This window comes from Drosophila mojavensis, unplaced genomic scaffold (genome assembly GCF_018153725.1).
Source record: "Drosophila mojavensis isolate 15081-1352.22 unplaced genomic scaffold, ASM1815372v1 contig_136, whole genome shotgun sequence".
Taxonomy (NCBI): Eukaryota; Metazoa; Arthropoda; class Insecta; order Diptera; family Drosophilidae; genus Drosophila; species Drosophila mojavensis.
Window position 1 is genome coordinate 14,080,484 of NW_025318667.1, and position 21,346 is coordinate 14,101,829.

A 21,346-nucleotide genomic window follows, 5' to 3' on the forward strand; every position below is an offset into this window, starting at 1 on the left:
TTTTGCGTTTTGTTTGCTCTTTCTGCCTTTCTGTTTGTTTGCATACTCTTTGCACGAAGTGAATGAAAGCATATTGATTGTAGAGTATTGACTCATAAAATCAAGTATTGCTAATGAACTTACCTACATACATATCTATACAATAACAATAACAATCCAATAACAATACATTTTTGTTAATCGCTTCCATCTCATTAACGATTCTGTGATTCCGTGGATGTTTTATGGTAATTACAGAGTATTCCACAGTCGGCAATAGACGACAGCTACGTTTCTAGTTGTTTGTTTTTTGTGGTACCCAATCCCGCTCGGTGGTCTCTGGGTCTGCTGCTTTGATTGCTCGCGGCGCGTTTAATTGAATGCGCGTCAGCTTGACACGCATTGCTTGACACTTGCTGTCACTATTGTTGTTGTTGCAACTTCTTCGGCTACTGCTGTTATAAGTGTCTAAGATGCCCCCACAAAAGATAAGTACCTCCCGGGACCAAGCGGGCACTTACATACAGAGCTTGTTAAGATTCATCATTGCTTGGCAACGGTTAGACTCGATGTCAAATACTATGAAAATGATATTAGGCTTAGCATGTGGCAGAAATGTTAACTTCCTGTAAGCAGAATATTATATTTCAAATTAGGCTGAAAAAACGAAATTCATTTTTCTCTGCGATGATTCCTTCTGCCTGTTCCAATTTTTAATGGGTTCAAGGTATAACAAAAAAATTATACTTAAAAGTATGACAACAAAACAAGATTCAACATTCAACAGTTAAGCTTAAAAATCGTAGTGCATCTAAACTTTATTTGCTGACTGTATGTATGTAAGCTTCAGCTAAAATGCCTAATTTAAAATATCCATAAACACTTGTCTCAGCGTTATGCTATAAACACATTCTTACTGACCAAAAAAAAAAAAAAAAAAAAAAAAAAAAAAAAATCGGCGCTAGCGAATCAAGTTATTCAACAATTCAATATATGTATATATATATACATTTATATATTTAATTATTTATTTATTTATATACACATATTTAATCTGACCTGCGTAGAGCGGAAAAATCTCCATTAATAAGTATGCCACACGCGAAGCGGCTTTTGTTTATGCAACCGAAGCACTGCTAGCCCGATATAGCATCGACTATGGATTATGAGTCACTGTCGAGTGGGGCTTGAACGTGTTGCTTCCAATTTCCAATTGTTTTTACAACGTAAAAAGTTTATTGGCATACTTATTCTTATTCGTTTCTAAAGTGTAATCCTTTATTTTTGAAGCTCTTTGTTTGTTTTTTTTTTTTAAGTAAGTAAATGGTCTTTCAATCTTCAATTCAGATTTAAAGCTAGAGTAACTCTCTTTACGCCTTATATGCGAAAGTTTCATAGTTCGAATCCTCCGTACTAAACACATTCATCCCCACTTTGCTTCCACGATACCTATTTAATTTTTAGAGCTAAAAAAGCTAATTGGTGAGTGATCAGCTTAATTACTCTCACATTCCAGCTTTCGATATCAAGGATTTTGGTGTACAATTTGATGATTCTATTCTAAATCTAAGTGGCTACGCCCCAAATAGGTGTGGCATCATGACGAAATAAATTCATATCCACATACATCATATCAGAAGCAATTACGGCTCATCAATCTGATTTTTTGTATACATGAATTTCTTTTCGAGATATTTCCATTTAAAAACATTAATAATAACATTTTTATTTGAATAGATCTAGTAATTTCCAACTGGGATTATACTTAATAAAAAAAAAAAAAAGAAGTGAACACACGATATCCCAAATTTCAATACCATAATATATATATGTATGTACCATATATGCAAACACGACCCATCAATATACTAACTCCATGTCTCGGTAAATTGCTACATAGGCTTTAAATATTTTAAGGGCCTTGTATCGCAATAAAAAATTGTGTAAATTGGGTTTGAAGACACGTTTTCCGAATTTCCAATATCATATTATATAGTTGAGTTTGAAATATATCGAAAATATGTTCGATTTCGTTCTTTATATCTAATCGAAATTCCATATAATCCGCATTACTATATCTCTTCCACTACTATGCTCATATATATTTATTTCAAAATCTTTTTTGCCAAGAATAAAAGTTTTTGTACAAATCGATTTTTATTTTATTTTTATTATTATTATTGTTTTTTAAATTAAATATTTATAATAAACATTTTATTTACTAAATCACATTCATTTTATTTATTATTATTATTTTTTTTTTGAAAATAATTATGCATCAGCGTAAGCTATATCATCGATTTTGACAGTCTCATCGCTTCCGCCGGAATGGTCGGAGTTTGTGTCCGGCGGTAAGGCAGCAGCGCCTCTAATATCCATATGCTCCATTGCCGCCAGGCTGGCGGCCCCATCACAATATTGGAAGGTTTGCTGTCTGCTGTTGCTGCTGCTGCTGCTAGTATTGTTGTTGTTATTGCTGTTGCTGTTGTTGTTAATATTGTGGCTCGTATGGCGTGCTGGCTGCTGCTGGCTCTTATTACGCGCCGAGATCAGTTGATTGGGATCCCGCATCTGTCTCTGTGGCACCTCTGGCGGCAGAGTTGCCACTACGTGTGGCTTACGAATGGGCGGATGCAAAACAGGCGTAGCATAGGTGGCATTGCTTGTGGACGGCAGCTGTTGTTGCTGTTGGGAATGAGGTAGTGGCAAACAGTGGGGAATGGCATACTCGACCTCATCTACGGCCGCGTACGCGGGCGGCATGTCGTCCTCATCATCAACTAGAAATAGACAGAGTAAAATTAAGTGAATCGATGTTCATATATTAATTAAACGCTTATATAATATGATCGCTTTGTAGCAAATGATTTATTAAATAATATTTCTTCAAAGTGCAATTTCGGAAAGAGATCGTTAGAATTCCATCCAATGTCCACAAATCACTTCTCTCCTAAGTTGTAGTTTAAATAAATGTTTTGGAGAACTGTGCATCGAAAGTTCGAATTCATAATCTGCAACATTTCAAGTTGACCTTAAGAAAATAACTAAAAATATCGAGTTTAATCGAGATAAGTTATCTTTAATACGATCATATCGTACTGCACATCGTATACGAGCACTTCTATAACAAATATTAAATGGCTGGATCAACTCGACTCTTCGTGATCAAATGCATATAAATGCTTTATGCTTATACTAGCTGTTTCGAAGGCGCATGTTGAATTCTGGATGAATAGAGGTCGGTAGAGAGAGACAGAGAGACGAAGGAGACTAAAATACGAAATGGGAATGGAAAGATGGGAGCATAATAAATAAGTAACTTGGGTAGAAGAGATAGTATAATAGTGAAAATAAATGATGTGCGAATTTAAGGAACGAGATTTTGTTAGATATTCGACTTAATGAAACAGCAGATTTACAGAACCGGCACCAACATTTACTACACAATTATACTATACCTAAGCGGCTTTAATTGCATAACAGTGGACACGCCTTAATGCATAGTTCTCTGTTTACTGAGTGGGCTTAAATAAGATTGGGTAAGATATTGTTGGCAATGTGCGTTTTCTCTCTCAGAAGTCATGTTTATAAGGTTAATGGCAATACAGATCACATCCGATATTCAACATAATTGTCAATATTATTATATGGATTGCACATCCTTGAGTTCCTAAATTGTATATAACTATTTATATATAACATATATATATTGAATATTGATTATCGATCAGATATATATATATATCTAACATTGCGTTTTAGTGGAACCATTCTTACTGGCTGTGTTGACGGGATACGAGTACACGTGCGATTCCGTTCCATCGAATGGCGTAAAATATAGCAATGGAACACTGTTACATTCGTTATTCGTCACCGCCGGAGCAGTGGGCCAATTTGCATTGTGGATATATTTTAGATGATTTTTGAGTATATTGTTTACATCGTTTGGGAGCATCGGTAGATTCAATAATTCCATAATTTGATCATGGCATTGATTGACTGAGTTCTTACTACTGATAAGTTTCTTGAGTTGTCTCTTCATATTTTCGGCGTTCTCTGATACGCGGTCAATTTCTTGTTGCAGTTTTTCCAGATTTTCGGGGGTGAAGCTGCAGTATTGCTTCTTCTTGCTTTTTTGACATGTACAGCAACAGATAATTACAACGATAACTCCTAAAGCTGATACAGCTACAGCAGCACCAATTGCTAGGATCGTGAGAATTGAGTAGCCCTTGCGACGCTCTTCAAGTTCCTCCTTCGTGTAGAAGCCATCCTTGTGGCGCTCCAATTTGCTGCCATCATGGCATTTCAGGGCGGTCTGATTCCTGACACAGACCTCATTTGCATAGCGTCTCATGTTCATTTGGCTGGCATTAAAACAATTCACGAGCCGTTCGGGCAGCTGGCAGTATAGTTCCGCACCAATATCGTGCTCGGTTAGTGTAGGCACAAACTGTTGCAAATCATCGCAGCCACAGATATGATCCACACTTGTGCCACGCACCTGACAGTCGAAGTTGAGACTACTCGGCTGTGGATTCTTAATCGAATTGTTGACGAACGTACAGTTCGTGCGCCGGTTGTGAATTCCGCTTAACTGGAAGGGAGGAAAGTTTTCGAAATCGTTTTCATTCATCGAAAGCGACCAGTAGCTCTCCATGATGATCCAATTCTTGCCCATATGCTTAAATCGATTGCCCACTATCACAGCGTCCACACAATTCACATTGATACCATCCTCCATTATTTGGTCGATGCTGCAAGAGAAGGGATGAATCAATTTTAATAATAATTTAGAGAATCTTCAGCATATATCATTCCAGACACATTCAACGCTCTGTCCTACACTTACGTGTTGTTAGACAACGAAAAGACTACCGTTCCACTGCCCATGATGGCCTTGCTTCTGATTATACCGATCTGATTCCCAATGAAAGAGATTGAGTCACTGAGCAGTTTGTTTGGAATGGCCTCCCGTTCGATCGTGCCGATCCGACTGTTGTCGAATTTGATCTGCTTCACGTTGGTCACATCCAGCGCGTTGCTCTGAATGCAGTCAATCGTGCAGTTTGTAAAGCTAATTTTATTGATGGATGCATCAATTCTGTTGAGCTGGTTGATGTGCGAGTTTACGATAATTAACTGCATGCAAAGTAAATGAAATATATTAGATATTGGTCTTTATTATATATCTATGTACTCACTTTTGTGTTGGAGCTGCGATCTGTGCTGGGATTGTAGTTCTCGTTGATCTCCAGATTCTTGATGTTCGTCAATGTGCACGACATGTTCATGTTCTTGAAACAGTTCGGGTATAATACTACGTATTCGTTGTTCTCGATATTCAATTTGCTCTCGCCATCTTAACAGAAAGTAACGAAGAGATAGAGAGAGAAATACGCGATAAAGCTTTAGTAATTGTATTTCTGTAACTTATTCATAAAAGCTTTGCATCACTTAAATATATATTATAGTATGTATATATTTATTCCTCTTGTCGCACTCACTTGAGAAAGCTTCGGGGCGTAGAAATGAGTGACCCACTCCGTGTATTTGCACATCAGGATAGCCAGCCTGATTTCCACCTAGAAAATTTGCCGTTAACTCCACTTGATTGCTGTCATTATGCCCCTCGATCATTAGCATATTGACACGATTCTGTCGAAAGAGGCCATTATGCACCTCGAATTCTGTATTCTTTGCTAGATCAACATAGAAGCTGGTTATATGGGGTGGCACATAGTACTTGCTGTCAAATATGCGCGATAGCTGTAATTGAGATAGAAAGAGAGAGGAATGAGTTTGCGTGTGAGTGAAAGAGAGCATTGCCTAAAAGCTAAAGTCCAGACACCAGATGTATGCACGTTCTATTAATGGAAATGTTCCCTTTGTAGCAGGCCAGTATAATATTTGAGGGACTAGCACTATGATTAACCATCGATAGATACACATCTATCGATAGTTAACCATATCGATGGCTGAGGAGGTGAATACTTGGCGTGCCATTACGAGCAAAAGAAGAAGAGAAACATCGGCAGAGTTAATTAGAAGCTTCTTACTACGAGCCCCAACCACTAATAATTTGAAGAGCATGATTTTTTTTCAGTGTGCAATGATTAACACACTATATTATCAATACTACTAAAGAAAACACATACCAATTAATACAGGTCAATTTTTTTCTTATCTCTTAAGTAAACCCGTTGAATAAATTACTCATATTGTTGTTGTTTTTGGAAATACTGCAAAAATTTTTCTTTCATCGTGAAGGGTATCAAAAGTTGGACTTGTATTTCGTCTCGCCCTTCAGTTGTTGCTGTTGTTTTTTTTTTTTTTTTTCTTTTGTGCGGCTGTAATGCTTGACTTACATTTCTCGCGCCCGGGCATTTGGTATTATTTTTATATGTCTGTTGTCGCGACGACAACAACAATTGCAACACTGCTGCAGACAGCGACAAGTTGACCGCAACGTTCATTGCTCCAGCCCTGTCGTCTTTGTTGTTGCTTTTGATTTTGCTTTTATATACCCATTGAAAATGGGAAATCAGGGTATAATAGTTTTGTGAAAAGTATGTAACAGGCAGAAGGAATCATCGCAGACCCCATAAAGTATATATATTCTTGATCAGGACGACGAGCTGAGTCGATATAGCCCTGTCCGTCTGTCCGTCCGTCCGTCCGTATGAGCAAACGGATCTCAGAAGATATAAGAGCTAGAGAGCTGAAATTTGGCATGCATACTCGTGTATACCATAGGCAGTACAAGTTTATCATATTTTTTCGATAACTCGTCCGATAACTTTTTTATCGAGAATAATCGAAAAATCGACATTGTTTTTTCAGCCTAATTTGAACACCTTTAGACCTGTAGACTTCAAATTTGCGTTGTATATAAAGGTAATGGATACAAAGATTTTGTAATTTACAGATCTTGGATACCACGCCCCCTTCGCCCCCATTTGTAAAATGGGGCGAAATGTACACACATTTTAACTATATAATTACGCTCTGAAAGTTTCATTAAGATCGTATGTCTACAAAAGAAATTATTCAACAAATAAATTGTCATAATATTGCCCACACTGCAGCGAAGCCCAAGCGCAGCCGCTGCTTACTGCGCAGTTAGCAGAGCGTGTGCTTATAAGTGCATGTGTATGCATGTGTGCATAAAAGAAGTCCAGAATGATTAGAATATCAGCTTGAAGGGTTCAGGGTATCTCCTAGTCGAGCAGTCTCGACTGGAGCCTTCTTACTTGTTTGCTCTTGCATTTACCCCTGCATCTGTGTACGGGAGCAATTATCTTATTAAATTAAAGGAAAATAGTTTGACTTCCAAGTGATGGGGTGACAACAACAACAACAACAACAACAATGTGACTAACGATCGTGTTGATTGTGCGATTGTTGAGCAAAGTTTCAGATATCAAAAGCTGGGACTCCATACAACACGACATGCATACATACATACACATATGTTTGTATATATGTATATATGTTTGTATATGGAGGGCTTCTGAGATATCGGATCACATAACGCCAAAATTTTGTGACTTACGCTCAGAAACGGTGGAATTACAGGATATTTGTGTATGTGCCGCGCCCTTAAAGTGACACAAAAACTATTTTTTGAATATTGATAGGGTAGTAATACCTACAAGGTATACATACATATATTCCCACAGAAAATCGGATATAAAAGAGAAAAATAAGTCATAGATTAATATTTGCAGGTAGATTAATATTTTAGCTTATTATTGTTTTAGTATTGAAATATTTTTTCAAAAACGACTAATTCTCAGGTGTAAAGAGCAGTCTGATTGTCGCCTACGCAAATCATAGCACGTACTTGTTTGGATTTGTCTCCGCCCCGAATAGCAGAATATATTTTAAAATACTGAAAAATACGTTATCCCTAAAAGTTCTTTAATTTCGGAGCTGTCTTTGCAATGCCATTTAGAATTTTCTTAGTAGGCTTGATACCAGTGGCAGTTTTCGGTAATGCTCTCATTTAAAACAATCATTCATGCGAGTGCATATTCAGTATTACTATTAATAACAAGTAAGAAAACTCTAGTCGAGAGTGCTCGACTAGATACTACCCTGCACCCAACTAATAAAAATGCCCATTTAGTATGGCTAAAATTTCAATTTCGATGTATTCAAATATACAAAGTACCAAACTCATTTAATAAAATATAAAAATATTTTGAAACAATTGAAAAAATTAATATAACTCGCACCGCTCGGAGATTCGAGCCCATGACTCCTCGATCGAGCGTTACGTAGCTACTCACTACGCCACCTCACTTTCGGGAGCTGCAAAACTGAAATAGATTCACTGCTGCAGCGCCATCTAGCAAAACTAAACCAAACTAACTGCTGATGTGATTCAAAGAATGTTCCAGAAGAAGTTTGAATGTATGTGTGCACACGTATACGATTTTGTATTAATTTTTGACTGAACGGAATTTAATTAAACTTTCAGTATATGATCTACATATTATATTGAATATTTGAGAAATTTAAAAAAATGAAAAATCATTCACAATTAGCTATAGTGGCATCTAACTTACTCGATAAAAACATAACGGGATGATTTATCGAATTTTAAAAGCAAACTTGACGTCCGCGCTGTATATACGGTCATTTATACGGTCGTCAGATAATCGACTCGCGGCATTCCGTTGCCAAATTGCATTACGGGTCCGCTGGGAAAGATTAGATCTTCTAGGACGCGGCATTTTTATACCCTGAACCCATTTTCAATGGGAAATCAGGGTATAATGGTTTTGTTGAAATGTATGTAACAGGCAGAAGGAGGCGTGGCAGACCCCATAAGTATATATATTCATGATCAGGGCGACGAGCTGAGTCGATTTGGCCCTGTCCGTCTGTCTGTCCGTCCGTCCGTCCGTACGCTTTCTTACTTGTTTTTTTCTGATTTTCATACATATGTCAATATATTTAAGATCCCAAATCATTTGGGATATTCTGTGTATTTTCTTTTGGGTGTGAAAGATTGGTAGATTTGTAGTAGTCACTATACCGTTGAGAATAATTCAGAATAGATCCGTTAGACTTTCAACTTCCCGCTTATGTAATTTGTCCTATTCCAGATTGAATTATTTATGTGCTGTTGAACATGCAAATTTAAAAAGTTAACGTTCTTAAATTTTTGAATATTTTCCTCACTGAATATTTCACTCACACTGATGGCTTTTTAATCATTTCGCCATAAATTCCAATGAGTTGTCAGGCTCAGTCACAATGAAAAGTGTACGGTAAATTTAATGTCAATCTCAGAAGAAGAGACTTTTGGTCTAGGTCCGTGTAAATCACGCGCATGCCAAGATTTTCGCCAAAAATCGATAAATTCTCCGTCATTTTGTTATCGATTAATTTATTTTATTTTTATTTTTTTTAATTTACTCCCCACCATTAGATGTACAAGTAGAACATACATGTATGTACTTAATGGCATCACTAAATCTCCTACATACATTCGTATATTGCTCGCGAACTTCCCCATTTCAATGGGTTGTGGGTATCCGAAGTCCTAGACTGATGATTTCTGCTGTTGTAAAATGCGTATGCCAACTCATGTAATTATTGTTTTATGCTGCACAAAAGAAGATAACAATGGTTATAATTGAAAGCAGCTTTTAGTCGATATTCAGCTGGAATCTGTTAATATAACAGAACAAACAGCCACATATTGTAACATGTTAAATGGATGTTAAAGCGAGTTTGATTGGTCTCAGTCTGGATCTGTGAACGAGAGTTCAAGTGCAATTGCAATGCATTATATAATCAAGACACACACATGCACACACACACACACACACACACACACATATATACAACCAAAGACTGAGTCTGTTTTATGAAATATCCGATGGGACTCGCCGGCCTACGTGCTGAGCTAAACGTCTGCTTGGCTTCCGCATAATTGTAACTGTGGTGTCGTTCGTCATATTTGGCATGCTGTTCGGCAGCCGGCTCCTTACCATGAAGCAGACCTAAAGCAGTCCGCTGTTAATAAGTATTGTTATCTAAATATACATACAACTATAACAATAAATGAATCATTTACAATTATACATTATATATACATACATATATATTATTCTGCTTTAATTATCGATTTAATTGTATCATATGATTACGCTCTGAAAGTTTCATTAAGATTTTATATCTACAAAAGAAGTTATTCAACAAATAAATTGTCATAATATTGCCCACACTGCAGCGCAGCCCAAGCGCAGACGCTGCTAACTGCGCAGTAAGCAGAGCGCGTGATTATACGTGCGTGTGTATGCATGTGTGCATAAAAGAAGTCCAGAATGATTAGAATATCAGCTTAGAGGGTTCAGGGTATCTCCTAGTCGAGCAGTCTCGACTAGAGCTTTCTTACTTGTTTTTTATACCCTGAACCCATTGAAAATGGGAAATCAGGGTATAAAGGTTTTGTTAAAAGTATGTAACAGGCAGAAGGAGGCGTGGCAGACCCCACAAAGTATATATATTCTTGATCAGGGCGACGAGCTAAGTCGATTTGGCCCTGTCCGTCTGTCTGTCCGTCCGTCCGTCCGTCCGTCCGTATGTATGAACGCGTCGATTTCAGAAGATATAAGAGCTAGAGACTTGAAATTTTTTTTCCTGGGTCCGTGTATATCACGCGCATATCAAGTTTTTCTTTAAATATCGATAACTACTCCCGATATTTTATTATCGATCAAAAACCTTATCGAATGCTAGTTATTTAATTATATCTCCTACACCTTTAGAGCTAGAGCTTTCAAATTTTAAATGTAGACTTATATATATTTTATATAATTTCGATTTTTGTTGTAATTTTCCCCCACCCTTATATCCACCCCCTCACCCTCACCTTTGTAAAAGACGTATTTCAAGTACTAGAGACTTGTGCTTTGGAATGTACATACATTTGAACATTATGATTATGTTCTGAAAGTTTCATTAAGATTGTACGTCTAGAAATTAAATTATTCAACAAAGAAATTCTTATAATGTTGCCCACACTACAGCGCAGCCCAAGCGCAGTCGCTGCTACCTGCGCAGTTAGCAGAGCGCGTTCTTCTAATACGTGCGTGTGTATGTATGTGTGCCGAAAAGAAGTGCAGAGTGAATATCAGATTAGAGGGTTTAGGGTATCTCCTAGTCGAGCAGTCTCGACTAGAGTCCTCTTTCTTGTTATTTATTTATTTTTTTCTTTTGCCTGTCGTAGAACGCTCGCCGCACTTGCATTTGCGGCTCAATGTTTGCGCACAGCTGTGACAATGCCCATCCTCCATTGCCCCCATCCCTCCTGCCTCTCATACGCATACCCACTTTCCCCTCTATCACTACAGTGGAACAATAATGTCTTCGTACAGCAATGATTTTTTTCTTTGGCAACGAATAAGTGATGCAAGATGGGCAAAAATTAAAAATTTTAATTTACAGGTTTATTAAAAACGCGTTTTTGCCTCCAATAAAGTCTTCATACACTTAACCTATATGCTTAAAAAATACTCTAATCTAATCTCTTTAGCAATCGACAAAACTAACTTTTCTGTGTATCTTTTGTCACTCCTCTTTTAATACTTCCATAAGTGTTGTGTGTGTTGTGTCATATGTCTAGGATCATTGTCATGTTGAAAATAATAAGACCGAGATAAACCTAACATTTCTACAAATTCTTTTTTTAAATGTCAATAAATTTAAGGTTGTCCATCACTCCATCAATTATTTCCAAATTTCCGACGCCTCCAGCAGCCATACAACCCCATTCCATCACACCACCACCACCATGCTTTACTGTCTTAATTGTGTTTTTTTTTTTTTTTTTTTGGATCTAGTGCCTCTCCAGCTCTTCTCCACACACGCAGTCGTCCAACTGATCCAAATATATTATATTTTGATTCGCCAGAACTCAATTGGTGCATTTTTGTACTGATGAGCACACTCCCAACGTTTTTTGCGATTAGCGCCACTTATAAAGGGTTTTCGTCTCGGAGTGCACGAATTATGTATACACGCTAGCAACTATGGCTTTTCGAATAGTTTCTGGGTGCACTTTCTTGTTCGATGACTGAATTTTAATTCGAATTTATTTCACAACTATGCGTAAAACACATAAGCAAAAATTCGCAAAGAAAACGGTATCACTTTCGCTTTTTGTTTGTAGATAAAGTTCTAGGAAAGTACGCTTTACGAAATATTGAAATTATTGTTGTTTTCTAATTTGTTGTTAAAATATTAGTTAATAAATCTGAAAATTTTAATTTTGTAATTTTTGCCCACCTTGCATCACTTATTCGTTGCCAAAGAAAAAAATCATTGCTGTACGAAAACATTATTGGTCCACTGTATGTATGTAGCTGTGTGTGTCCCCACATTTATTCTTATGATCATTGTTATTCTTATTAATGTTGTGGTCGTAGCTGTTCTTGTTGTGGTTGTGTGTGTGTGTGTGTGTGTGTGTGTGTATATGGGTGTCTGCATTTGTGTACATGTGTGCGCATGTTTGTGCATGTGCTGCATGTCTGGTTGGTTCCCTCCTTTGCCTACCCGCTGCCACTTAAACTATGTACATATGTATGTATGTATTGCTTTTGTTTCACTTACAGCGTACTCAACATCAATTAGACGGCCATTGGGTTTGTTTGGGAGCTGTTTCTTTTCACTGTCCCAGCATACATACATTTATTGTCAATCTCATTCTCATTCGCATTCCCTTGTCGTTGTTCTATTCTATTTCGTGTACATATTCTGTGTGTTTGCTCTCTTTGTGCTAAAGCGGAAATCTCAATTACGTTTGTTTTGTTCCCCGTTTCTTTTCTTTTTATTTACTTTGCCTGCTCGATCCACTCCAGTCGTGTTGGAGCGAGCGGGAGAGGAGATAGGGTAGACAGTGCACTAGAGCGCGCAGAGCGAAAGCTTTGCGGCGAATTGACATAATATGTAAGAGTCAAACATAAAAGCCAAATAGCAGAAGATTTAAGTATATGTGTGTGTTTGCCTATACAGATGCACATACACATACATACATACACATATTTGTATGCATGTACATCATTATACATATATGCGTGTATGTATGTATTTAAGTACATACCTATAGACCCACTTGTGAAATATATTCTATATTTAGTGGGCGCTGTCTCATTCTGTGCTTTTCACGTCTATTTTCGCCTCTTACTTCTTACTGTTGTTCATCTGCTCCAATGCCTCTTCTGATACTGCACTTTTCTCCAGTTTTTATTTTATTTATTATTATTATTTTTTTTTTTTTCTGCTCAAGTTTTTCCGGCGCATTTTTGTCGCCGCTGCCATTTATTTTTAGAGCTCGCAACTGCCGGAGTCAATGCATTTCTATTAGAGCATGGAGGAGATGGGGAGGGGTTGTGGCGGCAGGCGGAAGCAGCAGCCGACACTTTTAGCTGATATATGATTATGAACAAACATGCATATACTATGTATGTATATATGTATGTATGTATTTATATATTTAGATAAATAGATATACGTATAGTGTGTCTATTTGTATATGCATAAATAAGCCGAACTGAAACCCAATTTGAAATAAATTATGATATGCATTTGTGTTAAAGATTTTCGCGGCACATGGTGAGAACGATTTACAGTTTTACTTCGTACGCTTGTTGCTGCCCAAAATAAAGAAAAAACAAAAACAGCAATAACAACAGAACAGCACACGCACGCACACATATGTAAGCCGCATGGCAGATCAGGATTTTCCAGATTTTCCAATAGCTGTGCGAACAGCAAGCGGCCAACAAACTTATACATATGTATATGTATAGGTATACACACACATACATACATATTTACTCTTTATATACTCTCTTATCGAAAAATTGTATCTAAAAGAGTACGTGATGACCGCTTAGCACGTCCGTAATGAGTGTCTATGTGTGTGTGTGTGTGTGTGTGTGTGTAATGAGCGCTTGAGAAATGCATTTTCTTAAGTGAGCGGGTGGTTTAGTCATAATATGCTTTCGATGTCACTCATTGGCATATCGATCATTACCATTATATAAACTAAACCTATTTTTGATTAAAATATGTGTTATTATTTAGTTATGGTTTATATTTTCATTTATATATACACTATTTTACACTATTCTATTTGCATTTGTACAGTGAGTCACATTGATATTCAGTTTCATTTTATTTTCAATTTCAACTTCAAACGCCTATAAAACATATCAAATTAATTGAAATTAAAAAAGTGTAAATGCTAAATAGTAGATTAAAAAATAGCCTTTCCGGCTCCTTCTTTGATAGCTACTGCATCAGTAAAGAATGATATTGATATACATATGTGTAAAAAACACATTTAACGATCGATTTTCTTGAAGTGTTCAAATGCTACAAAACATAAATATACATAGACATAACTTTACATATAGATACTATGTATGTATGTGTATTTCCAAACTACAAAATATGCGATAAATTGCAAATTAAGTTTTTAGATATGGATATGGGAAGACAAACAGAATAAAATTTGTGCGTATTTATAAAGAAATCATGAATTTGATGGGCTTATTTACAATTTGGAGATCGGCCGACGTAATGCTGCGTCAAGGCTAAGGGATCTATAATTTAGTTCTAGCTGTATTTATAGCTATGCATATATCTTATTGTTCACCTCTTGATATCTATGCAAATAAAACATGTGGAGGCACTTTACGAGAATTTATTCTTGCTTGCACCTCCAACCGTGTGGGCAGACGCAGAGCGACAGCGAGTGGGAGAGAGAGAGAGAGAGAGAGAGAGAGAGAGAGAGAGAGAGAGAGGGAGAGGGAGAGAGAGAGGGAGGGAGAGCTCTTATGCCCATTTTCATTTTCAATTCCACTCGCATTTGATTTTAAGTAGTTTTAGTAGCCATTTAAACAGCCATTCCTTAAATGACATATACACACTCTGCCTCTCTCTCACTCTCTCTCTTTATCTGCCTTTCACTCTCTCACTCACAAATGCATGCGCTGATAACAATGCAAGTACACGCCCACATCCAGCAATAGCATAATTTCATGTTTGCAACAGCAGTAACAAAATAAAAGTTTTTACAGCTGATGATAACACACACAGACTCACACGCACACATACACTTATATGTCATGTCTATGCACATGTGGCTCTCGCGCACACACCTGCGTCACACACCTGATTCATTTCCATAACCAGTTGAGCGGCTTTTTTCTCTCTCTCTCTCTCTCTTTTGAGCTGCTTCATTTCGTACTATTTTTTAAATTCAGCAACGGCTTTGTTTACTATTTTGGCGCATCTCTGATTTAGCCACAGACATACATATGTATATACCATTTATATTGTATATATGTATATACATACATGTGTTTTTATGTGAAAGCTCTAATCGGACTACTCAACTGAACCCCCCGTAGAGCTGATCTTCCAATCCAGCTTCTGTTCTGCATATATGTACAAGAAAAGCACATACACATGTATACATACATGCACACACATACATACACATACGCATTCGTCATTTTTAAAAATTTAAATATAATCCAAATTGTATAAAATATAGATAAATCCATAATGATAAAAAGTGATGTATATATAGTTAAAATATATGTAACAGGTATATATATATATATTTGACATATATTAAACTAAACTAATATACCCAAATTTATTGTTTTCAATGGATTCGGGGCATAAAGATATTGCGAGTTGGCTAAACGATTTGCCTCTTTGTTTACGCCTAAAAACAACGCATTCCAAGTCAAAGTTTGCAATAAATATCTAGCGGATATACTAATAAGTTTGATCATATTAGTACCTGTTAATACCTGAATTATCATTAAAAATTTACTGTTAGTCATCTAATGAAATATTTATTTCTATATTAAAATTCCGCAGTCCAAAATTTACAACATAATAATAATAATACAAAAAAGAAACTACTGAATTCCAGTTGTCAATCGTATTTACACAATTTTTGTTCACACATTTTATAGTATTTTCACTTAACCTTTCAAATTTGAATTAAAATAAAATGTAAACTGTCAAATCCAATTGGAAATTGAAGTCAAAGAGAATAGAATGGAGATAGGAATTGCGTTACTTCAGTCGTGCAGTTACCGAACTTTTACATGATCTTTGTAAATATAATATATAATATGGCTGATATGGATATGGAATTTTCATTGAAAACACTTTTCTCAGCATATGTATGTATGTATGTATGTATATTCATTTAGTTTGCACTGTTTTACATTCATTGCACTGAGGATCTGCGGCTAGCTTCGTTTACTTTGCCGCAATGCAAATTCACCAGGTTTTTTTTTTTTTTTTACGATTTGTTTTCGTTTTCGTTTTCACTTTTCACAACAAGGTTAACGACAATACGAATTACACAGTTACATACACATGCATGGATGTATGTATGTAGCCAGCGACTTCCTAAAGACTAATAACTGTAATCGCAGGCAGCACAATGAATAAATACACTGAGAACAATTGGGCCCGTGATGTGATCTAAACTTACCGTTCGGTTATGCCTGAAGTCGCACCTCAATGTCCTGGCAGAGCAGAAGCACAGCTCGCATAGATTCTCGGAGTTTGCGTCGTCCAGCCCAGTCGAGGCTATAGCAAGCGCGAAAGCGACAGAGAGGAAAAACAAACACCACCTCATGATCGCAATTAATTCGAACTGATTTCTTGTTGGTATTGTGCTCGCGAGAGAACTTCGTTTCTTGCAATTAATTTATATATCTTCTTTTTCTTATTCTTATTTATTCTTATTTATTTCTTTTTCCACTTTGCGCTCGCATTCAATAATATTCATATTTAGCTGGTATTTTCGGCCAATAGAATAATATTAATGTGAATAAACGGAAATAACATTAAAAAAAAAACAGCCCGACAAAAAAAAAAATCGAAACCGACCAGCCGACAAGACGAACGATATCATACTGAGGATCGAAATTTAGTTGAGCACGTAACAAGCTCACCACTGTTAAGTAACTCAATTGGCACTGTTAAGAGTGATAGGAGCAGCAGTGTTGCCAAATCAGCTTTTTTCCCGTCAAATCGGACTTTTTTGAAAATCTAATTGCGGGAAAAATTACAAAACAGCGGGCAGCGGGAATTCTGGATTTTTAAAAAACTAATTTGCTTTTTTTCAGCTCTTTTCTTTACTGATCAATTTATCATCATTTATAGCGATTTATCGTATGTAGAAGTGTTTGTAATTGCAGTTTAATTAAAACTAAATAGTTAATTAGGTCAATTTTCTATGAATGAACCAACCGATAATAGAGTGGAACTAACTGAACTAAAATATGATTTATATTTTATTCAATATAACTTATTTAAGCAAGAATATCGAACTTGAAATTCTCTGATAGATCTTATAAAGCAATTAAAAAGAATGTATGCAACTCATTTGATATCATGTAGTAGTAGTAGTAGTTTGTGTTAACTAAATATGTTTTAATAAATAGGCTGCCGCCAAATTTTCAAATGGTGTAAAATTCTGTTTCTTGCATATGTATATATTTTGCGAGTAAATAAAAATAGTATCGTTCCAATACTAGAGTTATTCTATTCAAAGAATTTTGAAGGTATTGAACACCAATATAAGAATATTCTCCCAGTTCAATGGGGAAATTCTTAAGACTCTACATAGTTTAGGGTAAGAGGTGTGCTTATAAGAATTCGGGAGGAAATAAAAAATGTAGAGACTTGGCAACTTTTGCAATGACATTGCTTTCCTTGCCATGGTCGAACGCGCAAGTGGCGAAAAGTTTTAGTCAGGTCAATACTGTAAAAACATAACAACGCAATAAAATGAATATTGATATGCTTACTCAATTTTAAGCGTCAGGTAAAACCTATATAGCGTAAAACTTTACAGATACGGCTTGCCACGGTTGAAGAAATGCAGCCATGACTTCTAGTTACTAAAAATATAAGTAAATATCAATCAAAGCAAAGCAAAAACCATCAGCTTTTTTGTCCGACTTTTTTCCACAAAATTTCAGCTTTTTTTAAAGTATCTTCCCACTAAAAACAGCTTTTTTTGCTGAACAAAAGTTGGCAACACTAAGGAGCAGTGCTGCTAGCTTTTCAGAAAATGGTAAACCTTTCAAACTGCTAAAAAAGGCTAGAAAATTTCTAGGCACTTATGGATCACACAATCCCTTCACCACTTTTACTTTTGTATAGAATGGTTTAAAGTTTACTTTCTAAGGCCTCACATACTAATCAGTTACTATTTGGTATGTACATACTACGTATGTATGTAGTGGTACATAGAATGATTGCAATATGCGGAGTGTAGTAGTACACTTGCAATTTTTCAATATGATGTAGGATAAGTACATACATATATTTAGCCTTACAATTTAGGTGGTTTTCCGTGGCAGCTGAAGAGTATTTCAATTAGAGGGCAAGTGAAAGGAGGAGAGATAGGGAGAGATGGGTCACATCTTCCGCTTAAGTGGAGCGCTCTACTCGCAATCAATTCGCATTCCAAGCATGGAGCGGATGTTGCCCTGCTTCCATTTGTTCTAGTCGTTCCAATCACCCCCGGACTCTGTGCGAGAGCATCAGCTGTTAATGCGGGCCTCCTCCCATTTGGGCTCAATTGACGTCGAGCGTTGAGTCATCGGTGATTTTTGAGTTTCGAAGCATTTAAATTTTTGATTTTTTATTTAGAGTAAATTGTGGAATGAATTGCTGTGTTATATTGTAGGTACTCTTATATTCCTAAACACATATATACATACATATGTACATACAAGCATACGCACTTCAATTTGAAATTCAGCTGTAGAATATACAGTGGAAATCGGGTGATAACGACTCTCTATACGAGTATACTATTCCTCTAAAACGGCTGCATTATGGACTGCATTATGGTAACTTATTTATTGAATCCTCTTGTCGAGAGTCTCTCTATCCGTATCTACGCTTGCAGAAGCAAGGATTCTGGGAGTCTCGCAGTCGAGCAGACTCGACAAGGGCACGCTCACTTGTTGTTATTTATTGGTATGGGTGGTCTTTGCATGTTGTCAACCTGCAACAGGCTGTTGGAGTATTTTTTTTTTCGCTTTACTTAACGCTCCATTTGTGAGCTCGCTCGGTTGGATCTGACTCTGGGTTGTAGCTCGCGTGTGGAGCTAAGCCCCGACCCCAAATGCAACGTTGACCACGACCGAGACCGAGACCCCCAGTAGCCCAACAACTCGGGTAGTGGTAACAATAGATATAGGAAAACGTGTTTCCCACAGGTAGCACGCGCACGCACACGCACACGCGCACACACACACACACACACACACAACATACACACATACACGCTACACTTGGTTGGAGGTTTTTGTTGTTGTTTAGGTATCTGGCTTTTGGAGCAAATCACATACGCACACACACATACCTATGAGAATACACGTGTGCATACATACATACATATGTATGTACCTTTATTTTATTCGTTTTGGTTGGAAAATTTGATTCTTTCATTTTCATTTTGTTTGCATTGTTTTTATTTACTTTTAATGCGAACGGCTTTACCCTCTCACTCTCTCCCTCTCCCCCTCTCTCTCTCTCTCTTTCTCTCTTACTCTACCTATTTTTGATTGCTCCACTGGCAGCCGCTTCCACCCTCCCTCGTGCATCCGTTATGCCTAAACATACACACAAGCGTTGGGCTGGAGTGGCTGCTAAGTGCATACATACATATGTACATACAAAAATGCATATGTATGTATGTACATAGCATGCATATGCATGTCCATATATGTATATGTACATATGTATGCACATGCATATAGCATACATACAAATGTATGTATGTATGTATGTACATATTTATGGAATTACTTAAATATATGTACATATATTTGTATGTATGTATCAACATATGTATGTACATACATATATACGGTCGAGTCCCGATAATTCGCAATGGCGATTTACACAGAAATGCAAATTGTCGACAACGATTTTTGTTCCAAGGGGATAGAGTTTTGTTTTCGATTTATTATTCACATTGTTATATTCACATTCACATGTGCTATTGTTATAACCTTCGAAGATTAGTCAGAGGTCAAATGATAAGATATGTTGTTCGATCACGTTCGCCTTTCGCTACACACACACATGCACGCACGTACACGCACAAAGGCACACATGCACACCTACTGTGAGACTGCGCCGTTACATGCTCTTTCCGTTTGGCCACGGTTTATGCTGACGTGATCTTATCCTGCGATTGAGTAAATGAGAAAAAAAAAAAACCAAAAAGAGGACGAAATAGTAAATATGTACAATGAAACAAAAAATGTACTAAATAGAATTGGGTATTTATTAAATTAAACAGTAAAAATATTGCGAAAAACTTCAACGTACTTTTTTTTTTTTTTTTTAAATTCAATAACCAAAAATGAGCTTCGATTTTGCTGAACAAAATTATTAATATATAAAAAAAAAAAAAATTAAAAAACATAAAAATGTTATGAAAAAATTTGTTAATAACTATAATTAACATTGGGTATGTATCCTTTAAACTTTAATAATGGCTGATAATAGGTTTGGCATCGAAAAAAAAATTATTTTTGAGTAACGTCTTCACTAATAATTTACCATTCCTCAATAAGAGCTTGCTTTAGGTCGGCTTGTTTTGTCATTACCATTTCCAGCATGATAATGCTCCAATTCAGACCGCCCGATCCGTGAAGTATACAAAACGAATTTCACTGCAATAGCTTTAAGTTTAGACTTTATGCCAAAATAAACGCAAAAAAAACCACTGTGCGGCGGTTGACTGCAGAGCCTAGTCGTCTGGCCAAGCTATTTGGGTGTGCATTTAGCCTTCCAGTGTATTTTTTGGCCCATTTTCAATGGGAAATCAGGGTATAATGGTTTTTTTAATTGGCTGTGATGTCATTTAATGCGAGCAAGCAAGGTTTGATTGGATTAGGAGCAAAATCCATTCGATTGGTTGGATTATTTACGTCGATTACGCAGAGTTATACATAATATATCTATGTGTATGCATGTATGCTTCCATATACATATATATATATATACTTATATACACAGACAGTGAGAAGTGAGACAGAAGTTGAACTTCGCGCTTTGCCTCATATGTAAATATGTATATGTGTACATACATACATACATATGTATGTATGTTTGTGTGCATGCTCAATAATTGCGTTCTTCTGCTCTCTTTGCTTGCAGCTCGCAGTCGAATGAACGACAATTCTTGAAGGACTTCATCAGCGGCGCACCCGGCTCGTCGGGCGCCCGCCTGGCCGCTTGGCTGCAGCCGGAGTCGCGTCTGGATCCCAATAAGTAA

The 21,346-nt window shown here is 36.7% G+C and overlaps 1 protein-coding gene across 4 annotated transcripts in view; it reads left to right on the forward strand.

The window, feature by feature from the left end:
* The window catches only part of LOC6583809 (E3 ubiquitin-protein ligase highwire), a 54,147-nt gene that overhangs the window by 21,905 nt on the left and 10,896 nt on the right, over positions 1–21,346 (forward strand). For 2 of the 4 annotated variants that reach the window (XM_032732271.2, XM_044007772.1), the window contains exon 14: positions 21,229–21,342. In XM_032732271.2, coding sequence (XP_032588162.1) covers positions 21,229–21,342 — 114 coding nt within the window. Of the gene's footprint in view, positions 1–1,495; positions 1,630–2,261; positions 2,456–21,228; positions 21,343–21,346 lie in introns of those variants that run through there. The other 2 variants (XM_032732272.2, XM_044007774.1) reach the window with 2 other exon arrangements.